Below are 15,153 nucleotides of genomic sequence, written 5' to 3' on the forward strand. Positions count from 1 at the left end.
GAGAAATCTACAGATGCAAATAGACACATTTTTAGATGTATTCTTCCCACTAGTCTGAAAGAAGATGTGTTATGGAAGCAAAATAGACCCAAATCTCTAAATTAACCAGTGAATGAAAATGCTTTTCCTGTATAGTGTCTCGCCTTAAAAACACAAATAAAGAGCAGCTCTGGGGAAGGGTGCAGGTGTGAATGCCTATATTACACTTAAGAAGTCCACAACAGTTTACAGTACTATAGAATGAAGAACAGATGGTGATGGTGATGGTGATGGTGATGGTGATGGTGATGGTGATGGTGATGGTGATGGTGATGGTGATGGTGATGGTGATGGTGATGGTGACTTCCATCCATCCGCTGCTGAACTCTTATCAGACCCAGTTCTGCTTTGCATACGGCTGCAGAGAAGCCCGTATATTTTCATAGGAGATATATCATTCTACATTAGGAACACTGGGCTCGTCTTTTCTTCCTGCTTTTGGGGAACAAAGGATAGAAACAGCTAACACAGAGCATTAATTAATTTATAATAATTATATAATTATGCATTAATGCAATTATTAAAAGCAAAGCTTCATGCTGGAACTCTGTTGGATGAAACCATGGGAGTGAGCAATGGATCGGCTCTGCTGGAGGAGGAACAGCAACAGGAAACAGTTACGGACAAAAGTAATTAGTTTATTCTTTTTCTTCTTCTTGCTACAGCCGCATGTATGCATTTAAACTTCAATTAGTCTTTATAAAATCATGATCTTAATACAGGAAATTAAAGAGGAGAATCCTACACACTGCACCTTTAAAATCAACTACTTGCATGGACTGTCCAGTGGGTTTTAGAAGCGTTTTACTCATTATTACCTGATGATTTTATTAATGAGCTGCTCTTTCTGCTTTGAGGATGCACTGATTAGTTTCGCTTCTGTTTCAAACAACAATAATAGCTATAATAATAGCAAATAATACAAAACAAAATCCACTTATCCCCAGTGATGCAGACAGTGTTCAGCTTTATTTGCTGAGGTTCCGAGTGTGCCACTTCCTCTACAATTAAAGTTCATTTTATTAGTTGTGTTTAAAGCATTATAGTTACATTTTAAAATGTTTCTTTCCAGAAACAATATCCCAGTTACTTACAATAATCTACAAACCTTGCTGCGAGCAAATAAAACTGAAACTATCAGCATGGCTGGATTCCAGTAGAGGTAAGTGGGAAAGTACAAGTTACACGTGCACAACCTCATGCAATCCAATACAAGTAGAGTACAGTCATGCAACAGCACCTAGTCTCATAAAGATTTACTGTTGGACTGATATAGGCTTTATGGAAATGTTCAGTATTGTAACAAGTCAACAGCTGCTGAATGAACCATCTATGTAAAGTTGAAATGTTTGTCTTGTTGTCTCTCAGGCTGGTTGAGTCGGGACAGACAGCTGGCTCATTACTTCTCTCTGCTCTGCTTTCTGCTCGTCTTCATCACTCTGCTCCAGACTCTCTGCTGTGAGTATTTCATGATAGTCTGACTTTTTAATACTGACCCGTCTGTGGAAACAGGTGCACGTTTTTACTATTCATGCTCATTTTTGATAAGTCAGTAATAATTACGGATGTCCTCGACCAAAGAAATTCTTAGTCAACACTTATATTATCAACTAATCGATTAGTTGATTTAGTCGACAGAGCTGTAAAACTGAGTTTCTCCACAAAGAATCACACAAAAGCACCACTTTAAACCTGTTGTTTACCAGAGATGTGATCATAGGTTTCTTGGAAATAAGTTATTCAGCATGAAAAAAAGCATAAAAAATGACTAATCCACTAAAGAAATCTCAGTCGACTAAAACCGAAAGGACCGATTAGAAGAGGGGGCAACCTCGTAATAATAAAGGAATTGCAAGGCAAGGCCCATTTAATTACAGGTACACTCAATGAGCTGTACTTTAAAATGCATACATCGACAAGTCAAATATACAGAAGAATTTCATTAATAGAATACAAGATTTTAAATGTACATTTATAGTAAATTCTAGGATATAAATCCTGACAATAAAACAATAAATCCTGTGGCTCTCAGCGCCAAAGCCCACTGGTTCATACTGTGGATGTAAATCCCAAATCTGTAGTATATTGTTTTATTTCCTAAACTGTAGTTTTTAGGTTTTAATCACTCAAACAGGGGAAATAGTGCGTTTGTTTGGGAACAATTTTCAGAGGCGAATGAATCCACATGTGGTTCTCTAGTGAGCATTAGTGGCAGCAGGACAGTGTGTGTGGGATTGAGTCAGAATAAACTATAGTGTGTGTTCATGGTGATGAAGGAACATGATACCCAGTGACACAGTGAGGCTCACTGATGTGTTTTTAATAGTTTTTGATTAACCAGACAATATTTATTTGTCGGATCGCATCATTGTTTGTTTCGGTCTTTTCTTTAGATTTCTTGGAAATGGTGCATATTTCAAAAACTAAAACATCTGATAATGTCTCAATGTTTGCTTTAAAAAATACAGAATATTCTTTAGAGTGGTGCCAGCAGCTGTCCTTTTGGTCAGAAATGAAGACGTCGTTCTTTTCACGTCTTATTTTAGACTGAATGTCTTCATTTGAAGGTTTACAGAGAGGATTAACTCTTTATGGTTCTTCTGAATCATCTTTTTATTTTTTGTCAGTCTGCTTTTGTTTTCTCCCTGACACATCCTTTTATTATCCCGTATCCATGGCAACAGGTGATGGGACATTGTGTATGTAATTCTCTGTCTTTCTGGTGTGTGTGTGTGTGTGTGTGTGTGTGTGTGTGTGTGTGTGTGTGTGTGTGTGTGTGTGTGTGTGTGTGTGTGTGTGTGTGTGTGTGTGTGTGTGTTTGATATCACAGTGGTTCAGATCACCATGGTGTTCCAATCACAGTCAACCCTGCAGGAAACCAAACTGAAGGATCTGACACACAGACTGGAGAAGCTCAACCAGTCATACCGCCTCCTGTTCTCCCAGTATCCAGCTCTGAACCAGTACTGCCCAGTCAGCAACTCCACCACCGGTGGTAAGTGCAAGATTTAGATGTCGGGAGGGAGGACACTTTTGTCTGGTCCTCACTTCTTCAAAAGGAATGCATATTGTCAATGAGGGCTAAGCATTAACATAATAAATAAAGCTCATTAGGTAAAGACCAATGTTAAGATAGCACTGACACTTAGTTAAATGTGCAGATAGCAACCTGTCAGTTACCAATATGATAGAAGCTCCTTTCTGACCACAGCAGCGAGTTTGCATTGTGTTGCCTTTTATATCTTCATCTCATGACAAGACCCCCTAGTGGCTGCTTCCAGGTGTGAATGTGTGCAACTGACTCAGGAAAACTCCACTGAATACTTTTTTGTTAAATTTTAACTTTACATGATTAAAATATCTGCAAGTTAAATGTACTTTTGCACAAAAATGTATGCTAGTTTTGGTGTTTGGCGTTGATGGCATTATAACATAGTCATTTTTCAACCTGCTGGTCAAGTTAGCTGCAAAATGAGCTGCGAGGGCAAGTGAGCAGTGTCAATGTAACGTTACGTCCACTAAAAGTGGTTGTTTTAGCCACTGACAGGCTCAGATTGCTATTCTAAGTGTCTGATAACATTATGGAAAGGAGCCTACTGAGAAATAAAAAAAAATTCTGACCTTTCTCTCGATCCGGTCTGTGTGTCATTGTGTCCGAGTCCCGCTCAAGGACAAGTCTCGTTGTGAAATCTGAATATACTGTGGCTCCAATAAATACAGGCGGCCATCGAATTCAAAGAGCTCATCTCCAATGTGGAAATCATCTAAATATTCAGCCATGACATTGAGAATGTTTTAGATAACACTAAGCTACACTTTCTGTACTCCAACATAACAAACTCTCGTGTTTCCACCATGGATGTGTTCCACTATTCCACCAGATTTCACAACGAGACTTCTCCTTGAGCGAGTCTCTTTCCATAATGTTGTCAGACACTTATAATAACAATCAGAGCCTGTCATGAAAAAACAGCACTTTTAGTGGACGTAAATGACGGTGTCAGCTTGCCCCAATAGGATTACATTGCAGACCGCAAGTCTTCTACAGTGTTCTTCATCAATACTGGAGCAGTTTCAGAAGTTCTTGTCCCTATTAGTCAGTTAGACACAAAAACATGGAAAAATAGGGTCCAGGTTGAAAAATACTGAAGTTAACCTTTAACTTGGCCAACATTTAAATAAATAAAAATTCCTTTCCATAAATCTACTTTAACACTGTCTTTACAATGGATCCCATCTGTTTCACCTTGTCAACTACATGGTTTAGATCTTTTTCAGTGCATCAAAGAAAGAAAGAGAGAGAGTTCTGTAAAAATGACCACAACTGACAATCAGTTTGATATTTTTGGTCAATGTTGACTTTTCTGTGCAGATTAAACACGAGGAATTATTTGCAGAAAACCGGGTCAGCCCAGCAGCTCTGATTTGCATAGTGATTTGCAAAAATACACAAACCCCAAACAGCTCAAGCACGACCCTGTCAGCTGTGTCATTGTGGATTCAGATAACAGGAATTCACTCTCTCTCACTATATAACCACCCTCTGTAGTGGACATCAAGGATTGAGCAACCTTTTTTATTCCTAAAATACAGTTTTATCTGAAATAATGATGTAACCTGTATACATACATTAAACAACATTTTTGCATGATTGTCACAATTCTGCATAATGCACAGCAGTTTATTTCAATCAAACACACACATTAACCAACTTGTTATTCATTGGAAATCATTTGAACATGAATGTAGTGTTGTTTTGATGTATTATGACAGTTTTTGCACTTTTAAATTTAACAAAACTGTTACTGTACTTTATGATTTTGTAATTCATGCATGAAAGAGCAAGAAACAGTCATATGAGGATGTTTTAACAGCTGGAAATTGACCCATTCTTGGCATTTCTGTTGTGGAAAGGTCATTTGGAACTTGAAGCAGATTAAAACTCACTCTAAGGATGTGTTATTTCATCCGTCTTTCCTAACACAGAGAGGGTGTGCAGCCCATGTCCAGCCGGCTGGACGCCTCAGGGAGAGAAATGTTTCCTGTTCAGTCAGGACAGAGCCGACTGGATCAGCAGCCAGTACCGCTGCATGGCACTGGGGGCCGCTGTGGCCACGGTCAGGACAAAGGAGGAGCAGGTGAATAAACACACACACACACTGTTTCTGCTTCTGATCTGTCTCATTTTCTACTTTTATATATTCATTAAACATTCATTTTCATTACATATTTCATCTGATGTTCTGCTTGACTGTTTGGTAGAGCACATGTTGAGTCATCTTATTGAAAAATGTGTTGAACTCACCCTGATTGAGCATTTCTACCACTCGGTTTATGTTATGCTAAAGACATCCACTAGATGTCGCCTTGGCTGTTTTCGAAACCGCATACTATACTAGTAGTACGTACTGATTTGGCCAAAATGTAGTATGTAGTATGCAGTATGCGAACAAAAGCAAAATCTACAGTATGCCAAAAATACCCGGATGACGTACTGATTTGGAAAAATTCTCCAGTATGCATCAGACCAGTCTATCTCGCCTACTGTATCCCACAATGCAAAGCGCCGGAACAGTACAGGCTATGGGTACAAAAACAGCAGCCAAAAGCTGCTCTTTTTTTACGTTTTTTGTAGCCATTTCATCACTAAATTCACTTCTGAAAGTTTTTGAGGGGAGAAATCAACTGTGTAGATTATTAATATCGGCAGTTTTACGAAGTTAGATGGCGAATCGAACATTTGTTCCACCGTTGTCGGAGTTTAGAAGCTCCACAGAATACCGTGACAGCCAGCGAGCGCCTGCCCGGGTCGCTGCCAGCAAGCCGTGTAGTCACGCTCAGAGACCGCTATGAGCTGCTGGAGCTCTCTAGAGACCGGTCTGTAGACGAGAGGCTTTGATTTCCTTGTTGACGGATAGTTTGTTTAAATATCACAACACAGATGTCCATTATAAATTAACAGGAACCTGTGTTTATTTGCCTTTTTTCGAGTTAAAAAGCTCCACAATCACCCGCGGGCATAGCTCGCTGGAGAGCCGGCCAGCGACGCTCACAGAGCGGCTGTAGAGCAGCAGAGTGGCGAGGGAAGATGAGAGGAGAGGAAGAGGAGAGAGAAGAGGAGAGGGAAAGAGCAGCTTCTGACGGGGCAGAGAGATTCCTGATGAGACAACATGACACTTTTTTAACATTTCTCTAATATCTGGAGGGAGATCAGTCCTTTTGCTGTAACTGAAAAAGCAGTTTAAAGTAAACGTTGTGGATGAATGTTTTATATTTCCCGTCTCTCCTCGTTGATGATCCTGTTTGTCGGACTTCTTTATGAGCTGTCAGAATAAATAGTTTAAACCTGCAGTATCTTATAAAGTAAACAAGCACAACATAAACAACAAAATCAAAGTTGTATTTTTTGATAATATTGTAATAGTGGTACAAGTTAGTTTTTTTGTCCTGTGCTTTAAGAGCTGGTTTGAAGGCTTAAGCCTCGTCTAGCATACTGCTAAATACATCACTTTAACTGTCACATACTGCATACTACTGAGGAACGCAGTATACAGTATGTACTGTATACTGCATACTGCGCTCCTCAGTAGTATGCAGTATGCGGTTTCGAAAACAGCCATTGTCTTTAAATAGCATGCCTTTTTAGTCCGCCTCCTAACAGGAAGTTAGCAACAAAAACGTCACTTCAGACATGAGGACTCTATTTGGTCACATTTTCAAAGGTTGACATATTCTTTTGACATATTGTCGTTTCAGAAGCTTTACTTTTTTATGAACAACTTTTTATTAGTTCATACAGACAGAAAAGAACATGTATACATATACAGATATAGTTCCCAAACAATTAAACCTAAATTGATTCATGGTATATTGTGCATGTACATAACAATACCTAGCGTGCAAATAATAATATGGAAACATGCATATCGATGTACAATATACCTTCACATAAATTGGTATGTCGGATTCTGTAGATTTCAGAAGCTTTACTGTCTAATAAGGGTCAAATAATGATCTAAAAACATGCTCTACTAAACAGTCCAGTTGTCCTTTTATGGTAAAGCTAGTAAAGCTAATGACGTAGTAAAATGTACTATTTTTTACTAAATAAAGAAACATTCTGATCATTCATTGTTGTTAATATGATACATTTAATGTTATTCCATTATATATATGTAGAAATAATTTAATAAGTATGATTTTATACTGTCTAAAAACATGCTCTACCAAACGGTTGAATTTAGTAGTAATGCAAAGATAATAAATTAAAATGTGTTATTAAATAAAAAAACATAAGAAACATTCATAGTTGCTAAAATAATTTGTTAATATCATATATTTTAATGTTATTCCATTATATATTTGATGAAAATCTTATATATCAGTAGGATTTTTCACCATTTCTGAGATGTTTTCAAAGTAGCCTACTGTAAATATGGTAAATATCTAGAATAAATACATGGAAATAATACTAGTACTGGTAATACTACTAATTTCATGGTAACACATTGACATATGTTGATATATTAACCTATTACTAGCATAATAATAATACATGGTTTGTATTTTTATTTTACCATGAAGCGAAATCTCAACCATTTGGTAGAGGGGTTTAAAAAGAAAAAGAAAACCTTGATTGTTGTTATTATTATTGCCCCAAGGACATCAAAAATGAGAACATTTTTCCATGGCTTTCCTCTTAGGGAGGATATTAAAGGGTTAAGTTAATTGTAAGTGTGTTTATATTCCATCATATTACACATAACATCGCTGGAAACTTCTTTTCTTGGTATTAATGTGTCTTACATGGAACTTCATTGATGATATATTCTGCGTCTGTCAACTTGTAAACATTTGAGATGCTTCCCCTGAAATATCAGCTGCTAGGACACACACTTCAATGTGCACACACACACACACACACACACACACACACACGCACATACACACACACACACACCCCATCAGAGAGAGAAGTTAAGAATAGATTTAAGACCACTATGAAATATGGAGACATCTGTATGAGCAGTCGCAGCTTGAGGTCACCTCAGGTTTTGTCTTTCACTGTTTTACTGTATATGTAACACAGTTTATGTCCTTGTTGTTAAGATGTGATGGGGGGGAAGGATTTAAAATATTTTCTGATGTGTTTCTCAGGTGTTTCTGTGGCAAAAGGCCCAGAGTCTGAGCCAGGGAGATTCGTACTGGCTGGGCCTCAGGAGCAGCGCTGGTGGTGACGGCGGCTGGCGGTGGAGTGACGGCTCCCCGGTGGAGAAGGGACCAGGGTGAGTGATGACATGCAGGAAGAGGAGGAGGGTCGAACGGGGACAAACGGGGCTCCTGAGGTGACGGGCCACCAGCGGCTGATCTCTATTCCTGTAGCTGGAGAGGTTGGTCACATGTTGGTGAGGACAGACGAGTAGGGAAACTAGAGATGAGTGATTCCATGTGAAGATATTCAAATGTTTATTACCAATACTAAAAAGGCCCTCAACATTTATTTTATATTTAAACATTATGTTGGGGGATTTCTGGATGAAAATTGTCCCCAGATAATAAATACAATTATTCTGTTGTATCAAGAACTAATCTGAATTTAAGTTTCCTAAAAAATACATAGCGAAACCAATTTCTTTTGGAAACATATGCACCAAAATGTAGCACACATATTATTATTTTACATAAAATATTAAATACGCACTACCTGTCAACCTAATTATTTGAATTACTGAAGGGATCCTATTAATTTTATTTATGTCTCTCGTTATTTATTTATTTATTTATTTTTCCTTTTGTCTAAGTGTTTTTTTTTGTTGTCTTCATTTTTTCGAATTTTGTGTGGTTATATTGTCATGTCATCATATTGTTATGTTTGTTATGTGTATTTTGTCTGTGTCTTTGTCTAAAACAAAGAATAAATATTAGAAAGCTAAAAATCAGGTCTACAACAAACTTTCCTCATGATTTAAATATTTAAAAAAAAAACATTAATATATATATTTTAATTTTTTTAGTTTTTATTGTAAAACTAATATAATATATATTTTTAAAAATAATATATTTTTTAATAAAAACTGGGAAAGCAAAGTTTACAAATTAGTCGACCTTGAAGGAAAAAAATAACAATAAAATACACAATGAGGAGGTCAAAATATGAAGCAACAGCAAGGAAAAGTGTCTTGAAATAAGAATTAATTGTGCATAATTAGTTAAAAGAAAATGTAATGTTGACAATGATTTTTATTCAGTGTGTTTGTTTTGATATTATGTACTGTATTTAATTTAAAAGGCAGCTAAGATGTTTTTCCTGGTAAACTTTTTCCTTCTATTTTAATGATGAATTTAGAAATTACGTAACAGTATCCTCTCACGCTGCATATACTGTGATTCCGTTTGCCTTGAGGGGAGGGGATTGAAAGAAAGTGGGCGACTGTTTTAATTTTATGGTGTATTTTACTATGGAGGAGTAGCGGTTGCCATGGTAACAGATTAAAGATTATAGTGTTTTTTTCCTCCTGCATCTCCCTGCAGGTTTTGGGAGAGTGAGCCCGATAAAACAGACAGCGGGGGGGAGCTGTGTGGTCGACTCACCCCAGGAGACGACTACAGGAAGAGCTGGTTCACCTACAGGTGCTCCAACCTGTTAAGGATCATCTGTGAGAGGAGACGAGCTGCTCTACAGTGAGAGGAGAGGAGAGAGGAGAGGAGACCAGGAGACCAGAGGAGAGGAGGGGAGAGGAGGGGGGAGAGGAGAGGAGAGGAGAGGAGAGAGGGGGGAGGAGAGGAGAGGAGACCGAAAGAAAGGAGACAAGAAAGGAGGAGAAGAAAGGAAACTAAACTAATAACAATGAAGCAAGACAAAACCAGATTAGTAAGAAACACTTCAGAAACAGCTGATATAAGCATTATGTGCGGTTGTTTTAAATGTATGAGCTATTCTAATATTAATAATAATAAAATACAAAACTCACTAAAATAATTATTTGTTTTATTTATTTGTTTGTTTTTCTTTTGTTTGGCTGTTGTTGTTGTTTGTTTTTAGCAGGAATCAAACTCCACAAAGGATCATCCATATTTCATTAAATCATCAGGTAATTTGGTTTTCCCCAACTCAAATCCTCAATAATTACCATTTTAAATTAGTAAAAGTAACAATAATATTAATAGAGGTACAACAAAACTAAATCAAACAATGCAAAAAAAATCTTTAAATCTGAATGTATTCAAAATAATATACAAGCAATTGAAGTGGTGAAGTGATGTATGACATTACACAAGAAAACAATATATATAAGCACAAACAATGTCAACACTATGTCCACTTACTAGCTTTTCCCGGAGCTTTTAACCACATTTAATTCAATATAAAACATGTATTATTTGTTTATTAAATTAGTGGACCTTGCATTAAACATTTTCTGTCAGACTATTTTCAAGGTCAAGAATAAAGTGAAACGTCCAATATTGAAGCGGATGAGGTGGTGTATGACATATGTTTATGCTGCATTTGAATGTGGTGTATTGACCATGTTGTGTTAGCATGAAGCTCCATACATCGTCATAAGAAGAATCAGAAGCATAGCTTGTCAATAGCTTGTGTGTATTGTAGCATCCTTGGCTGCTGTTTCCGGTCTGCAGGTGTACCTCCTCAGAGTGTTCACTAGGTGGCGGTGCTGCATCTTCAAACAGTACGTCAACCCTATTTCCTTTTTCCCGACATGCACTGCGAGAGAGCAGCCCTTCAGAGCAGAGGACAGTGTGAGTCTTCTTGAGATCCATCCATGCACTGAGCGTTGACATTACAGCGGAGTCTCTCTGGAAGGTAATCAAAGTGTTTCTGCTCCAGCAGCACGTCGCTAATACTCGCTTTGAAATGGATTCATCTTTGTCATGTATTCGTTTATCTCTGGAAAACAGGTTAGATGTTCAAAGTGTCCACTAAACCATGAGCACACGATGAGCAGGCTTCACCTTAATGGACCTCTATTGATCTCTATTGATCTCTATTGATCTCTGCAGGTTAACGTCAGTAAACTGGCTTCTACTCCTAACTATTATTATATATATATAACTATTGTTGTGAAGTTCAATAATAGGTCATTTTGAGCTAGCATTAATGTCATCCTTCACAAACAGCTGATCGTTAGCTGTCACTGAATAATCCTGGCTAACGTTAGCCAAACATGCTCCAGATTGCATTAGAACGTTCCATGATCAGTTGTTAGCATCCGTGATGTGCCGAACTCCATTTGGAAAAAGCTGTGTTTTTGAATATATCCTGCGTTAGTGCTAAAACATACCTGGTAGAGCGCTATTGGAGGTATCTTACTGGTTAAAAGAGTCTTCGGGTAAATTCGGCACTAACCACAGTTACCAAGACGGGCTTAAACCGAAGAAATGATCAAGTTTACCAAGTGGTGAGTGCTATCCACTGCCATGGACACTGTGTTTTGGGAATAGAAATGTCCTCTCTTGTACTGCAGACCCACTGTCTTTCTGCTCTGTTTAGTCAATGTGGTCGCTCCACTGTCTTTCTACTGTGTGCTGTCAGTGTGATATCAGTTTTAGAGTGGCTCACACCCTGTTGGTTCCTCTGCAGAAATCCAGCAGCTTGAAGATGTCTGACCAGATCGATGAGAAGATCAAGAACTACAGGACGGCTCCGTTTGATGCCCGCTTCCCCAACACCAACCAGACCCGCAACTGTTTCCAGAACTATCTGGGTAAACCAGACAACCACTTTACTTAACTGTCCATGTCTTAGAGATTAGTGTGTTATCCCTCAGGTGGTATTTCTTCAGGTTTCTTCATGCCGTGTTTACTGATGTAGAATTGATCTGAATGTTTCCTTGTGTCACACCAATACTGGCCAGTTGTCTTGTTTCCTCTCATGCTGAATCCAACCTGAACTGTTAACCAAAGCAGGTAAAGATGGACGCAGGTCATATCTACCTCAGAGGCATATTGCTTTGCTCTAAAGCTTTATCTGCGTGTCTCTGCTTCATGCTTCACGTCACCATATTGTTTGAAGACTAATTGCACCCTCTGTTAATGTAGCAGCCAACCGTCTCAGCTGTCCTCCTAATCCAAAATTGTATTGTTTGTTTGTCTTTATTTTATCGGGAGGACGATTATTTTCACAGCTCTGTTTTGAAGATCTGGTAGTGGCTGTATTTCAGCTTTATTTCATGCATAAAGGGCGGCTGTGGCTCAGAGGGTAGAGCAGGTTGTCCACCAATTGGAAGGTCGGTGGTTCGATCCCCGGCTGCTCTGGGTCACATGTTGATGTGTCCTTGAGCAAGACACTTAACTCCAAATTACTCCCGAAGGCATAGCTATCGGTGTGTGAATGAGTATTTAGATTAGATCCTGATGGGCAAAGTTGGCACCATAGCAGCCTCTACATGTGTGTGTGAATGCTAACATGTAGTGTCAGCAGACTAGAAAAGCGCTATATAAATGCAATTAAGTCCATTTGCCATCATTTTATCCTCATGTAATAAGTTTCTTTCATATGGGATTTAATTGTCATAGCGACTGTATTTAAGTTACGGAAAGTGTTGATTCTTTGGACTTTAAAACTGTGGCAGATTAATGGCTCAGTCCGATTAGCTGCTGGCTGTTTATTGACATTTCTTCTTCCGCTCTGTGTTTTCTGCAGATTTCCACAGATGTAACAAAGCTCTGTCTGCCAAAGACCAGGACACGGCTCCCTGCGAGTGGTACCAGAGGGTCTACAAGAGCCTCTGCCCCATGAGCTGGGTACGTTCCACCTTTCATACTGACTGTTTTCATCATTTAACAATTGCTGGGATCAACCATAACTATACAAATGGCTCTTATTCAATTTGATCCGCTGCATATTAGAAACTGTTGAAGTGTTAGGTGTCAGGTATTAATTTCCCATCTTTATCTTGAGCGTGATATCTTGGTCTTGTTTTGAGCTTTTCTCGCACTCTCCTGCAGGTTCAGAAATGGGACGAGCAGTTGGAGGCGGGAAATTTCGCCGGAAAGATCTGAACGGACACATTCCTTTTGTCCTTATCTTAGTATCTTAATGTGAAGCATCTGCTCTTTCTGTACAGAAGTGAATAAATAAATGATATAATGTTACTGTGAACCTGGCTGTAGTTTTCCTGCTTTATATCTGATATTGATTCCCAACTCAAACTAGTGTGGAGTCCCTGGACATCATCCTCGGACATGAAATACCAAAAAAATAAGAAAATTAGAGTCTTGAATATGTGCATTAAATCTATTACAAACACGAGGTAGCTCTTCAGGGGCTTTTCTTTTGAAAAGTGACAGCAGTGTAGCATTTAATAGGCCCCAGGGTCTCCTCAGTTTATTTAAATGGTCAGATATTAAATATTAATGTTGTCTTTAATTAGCAAGTAGTCAAGACCACTTCTGTTCACACTGGCAGCCCAACACGATGGAAAACACATCCTGACATTTATGGGATAGAGTTGAATAAACCAAGTTGTTTATGAAATGGTAAAGTAGGAGAGGTATCAGCCCGGTGTACAGGTAAGGAGAAATAACTAACTTTTCCTTTTTGGCTTGTTTCTTGGATCTGTTTCTTTGATGTTAATGTGGAAATGTAAATTTGTCGAGAAAAGTAAGGAGAATGTAGACACATTTTGCTTTTTATAAACCAAAACTATGAAATGGAAGATGGCAAACATGGGCATAAAAGTTAAAGCAAATTAATTTTATTTATATAGCTTAAAATCACAAAGTTGTATCAGAGGGCTTCACAATACGTACAACATGCAAAACCCTTTATTCTTAAACCGTCCGTTTGCATAAGGTCAAATTTATGAAATGGACATCGTACATACAGAGTAGAAAGAAGTAACACTAGTAAAATTACAATATGGACTAATAAAGTGTCAATATTGCGTATAGGGCTGTAACCATTAATCAGTTGTTTGGTCTATAAAATGTCAGAAAATGGTGAAAATGTGGATCAGTGTTTCCCAAAGCCCAAGATGATGTCCTCAAATGTCTTTTTTTGTCCACAACTCAAAGATATTCAGTTTACTGTCAGAGAGGAGGAAAGAAACCAGAAAATATTCACATTTCAGAAGCTGCAATCAGAGAATTTAGACTTCTTGTCTTAAAAAATTACTGAAAGCGATCAAACCATTATCACAATAGTTGATGAATAATTTAATAGTTGACAACTAATCGATTAATTCAGCTCTGTAGCGATGGAGAAATCGCCCCCAGCAGGCGGGTCTGTGTAGCAGTTTAGCCAATAGCTGATTCAAGCTCTGAACGAATTACTTTAAATTTAGCCAATCAGCGTCCTCAAATCTGATACGAGAGGGGCTATTATTTTATCGCCCCCAAGCGAGCTACTGCTGACGTCAGGCTTAAGAACATCTAGCCCGTGACGGGAGACTTTGACCAATCACAGGTAATTTCATTGAGAGAGCGTTCCTATTGGCTGTGCTCTGGACATGTCCCCGGAACTTGGCGTTCCTTCAACAGATTTCACAATGGCCACAAACTTTCTCATTTTACAGCTAAACCGTGCACTACAAGATGATTCTGAGAACATCTGAGGAGAGAAATAGACATTAACGTAACAGAATATTGATTCATATTTGATCAGCGCTGCCTAGTTTGACCGTTCAGTCGGAGTTCACGAGTGATTGACAGCCGGCTCTCATAGACAGCAGCTGGACAGCAGACCTCAGATCAGCTCTTACTGCTTGTTTTCCTCCGGTCTGTGAAATCTTGCAGATGCCGTTAGGAGCACCGGAGGACACAGAGGAACATGATTTTTTTCAGGTTACCTGTTTCATGTACTACTGTCACGATATAGTGACCGTTTTATAAAAATAACCTTTTTTAATCATATTTGCTCCAATCTCACCTACTGCTGCTTTAAAGTACCAAACATAAAAGTACACATTATGCAGAATAATGTATATTATTGGATTGTACTTATTGATGTATTAATGTGTTCATCACTTTAATGTTGCAGCTGGTAAAGGTGGAGCTCATTATAATTACTTTATATATTGCTGGATAGTTTAATCTATAATAATACATCATTTATTCGTTGATTATATTTTGTATTAATAATCTGAATCTGTAAAA

The 15,153-nt window shown here is 38.2% G+C and overlaps 2 protein-coding genes and 1 long non-coding RNA gene across 4 annotated transcripts; all 3 read left to right on the plus strand.

The window, feature by feature from the left end:
• The first annotated feature begins 417 nt into the window (after nt 1-417).
• Nucleotides 418-3,033, plus strand: LOC141753763 (uncharacterized). The gene is made up of 3 exons (XR_012590501.1): nt 418-668; nt 1,408-1,497; nt 2,870-3,033. It is a non-coding gene; the product is annotated as an uncharacterized LOC141753763 (long non-coding RNA).
• A 477-nt stretch (nt 3,034-3,510) lies between these two features.
• LOC141754904 (C-type lectin domain family 4 member C-like) lies at nt 3,511-10,064 on the plus strand. The gene is made up of 4 exons (XM_074614338.1): nt 3,511-3,523; nt 5,026-5,177; nt 8,197-8,324; nt 9,571-10,064. Exons 1-4 carry the CDS (start codon nt 3,511-3,513, stop codon nt 9,722-9,724), a joined length of 447 nt encoding a protein of 148 aa, XP_074470439.1. The 3' UTR covers nt 9,725-10,064.
• A 636-nt stretch (nt 10,065-10,700) lies between these two features.
• LOC141754612 (cytochrome c oxidase subunit 6B1-like) lies at nt 10,701-13,155 on the plus strand. 2 transcript variants are annotated; one of them, XM_074613807.1, is made up of 4 exons: nt 10,701-10,861; nt 11,639-11,762; nt 12,701-12,801; nt 13,006-13,155. In XM_074613807.1, exons 2-4 carry the CDS (start codon nt 11,657-11,659, stop codon nt 13,057-13,059), a joined length of 261 nt encoding a protein of 86 aa, XP_074469908.1. In that variant the 5' UTR covers nt 10,701-10,861; nt 11,639-11,656; the 3' UTR covers nt 13,060-13,155. The 2 variants fall into 2 exon arrangements, with proteins under 2 accessions (XP_074469908.1, XP_074469909.1); XM_074613808.1 differs by lacking the exon at nt 10,701-10,861 and adding an exon at nt 11,304-11,456.
• The last annotated feature ends 1,998 nt before the right edge of the window (nt 13,156-15,153 follow it).

The sequence above is a fragment of the Sebastes fasciatus genome, chromosome 17 (genome assembly GCF_043250625.1).
Source record: "Sebastes fasciatus isolate fSebFas1 chromosome 17, fSebFas1.pri, whole genome shotgun sequence".
NCBI classification, from domain to species: Eukaryota; Metazoa; Chordata; class Actinopteri; order Perciformes; family Sebastidae; genus Sebastes; species Sebastes fasciatus.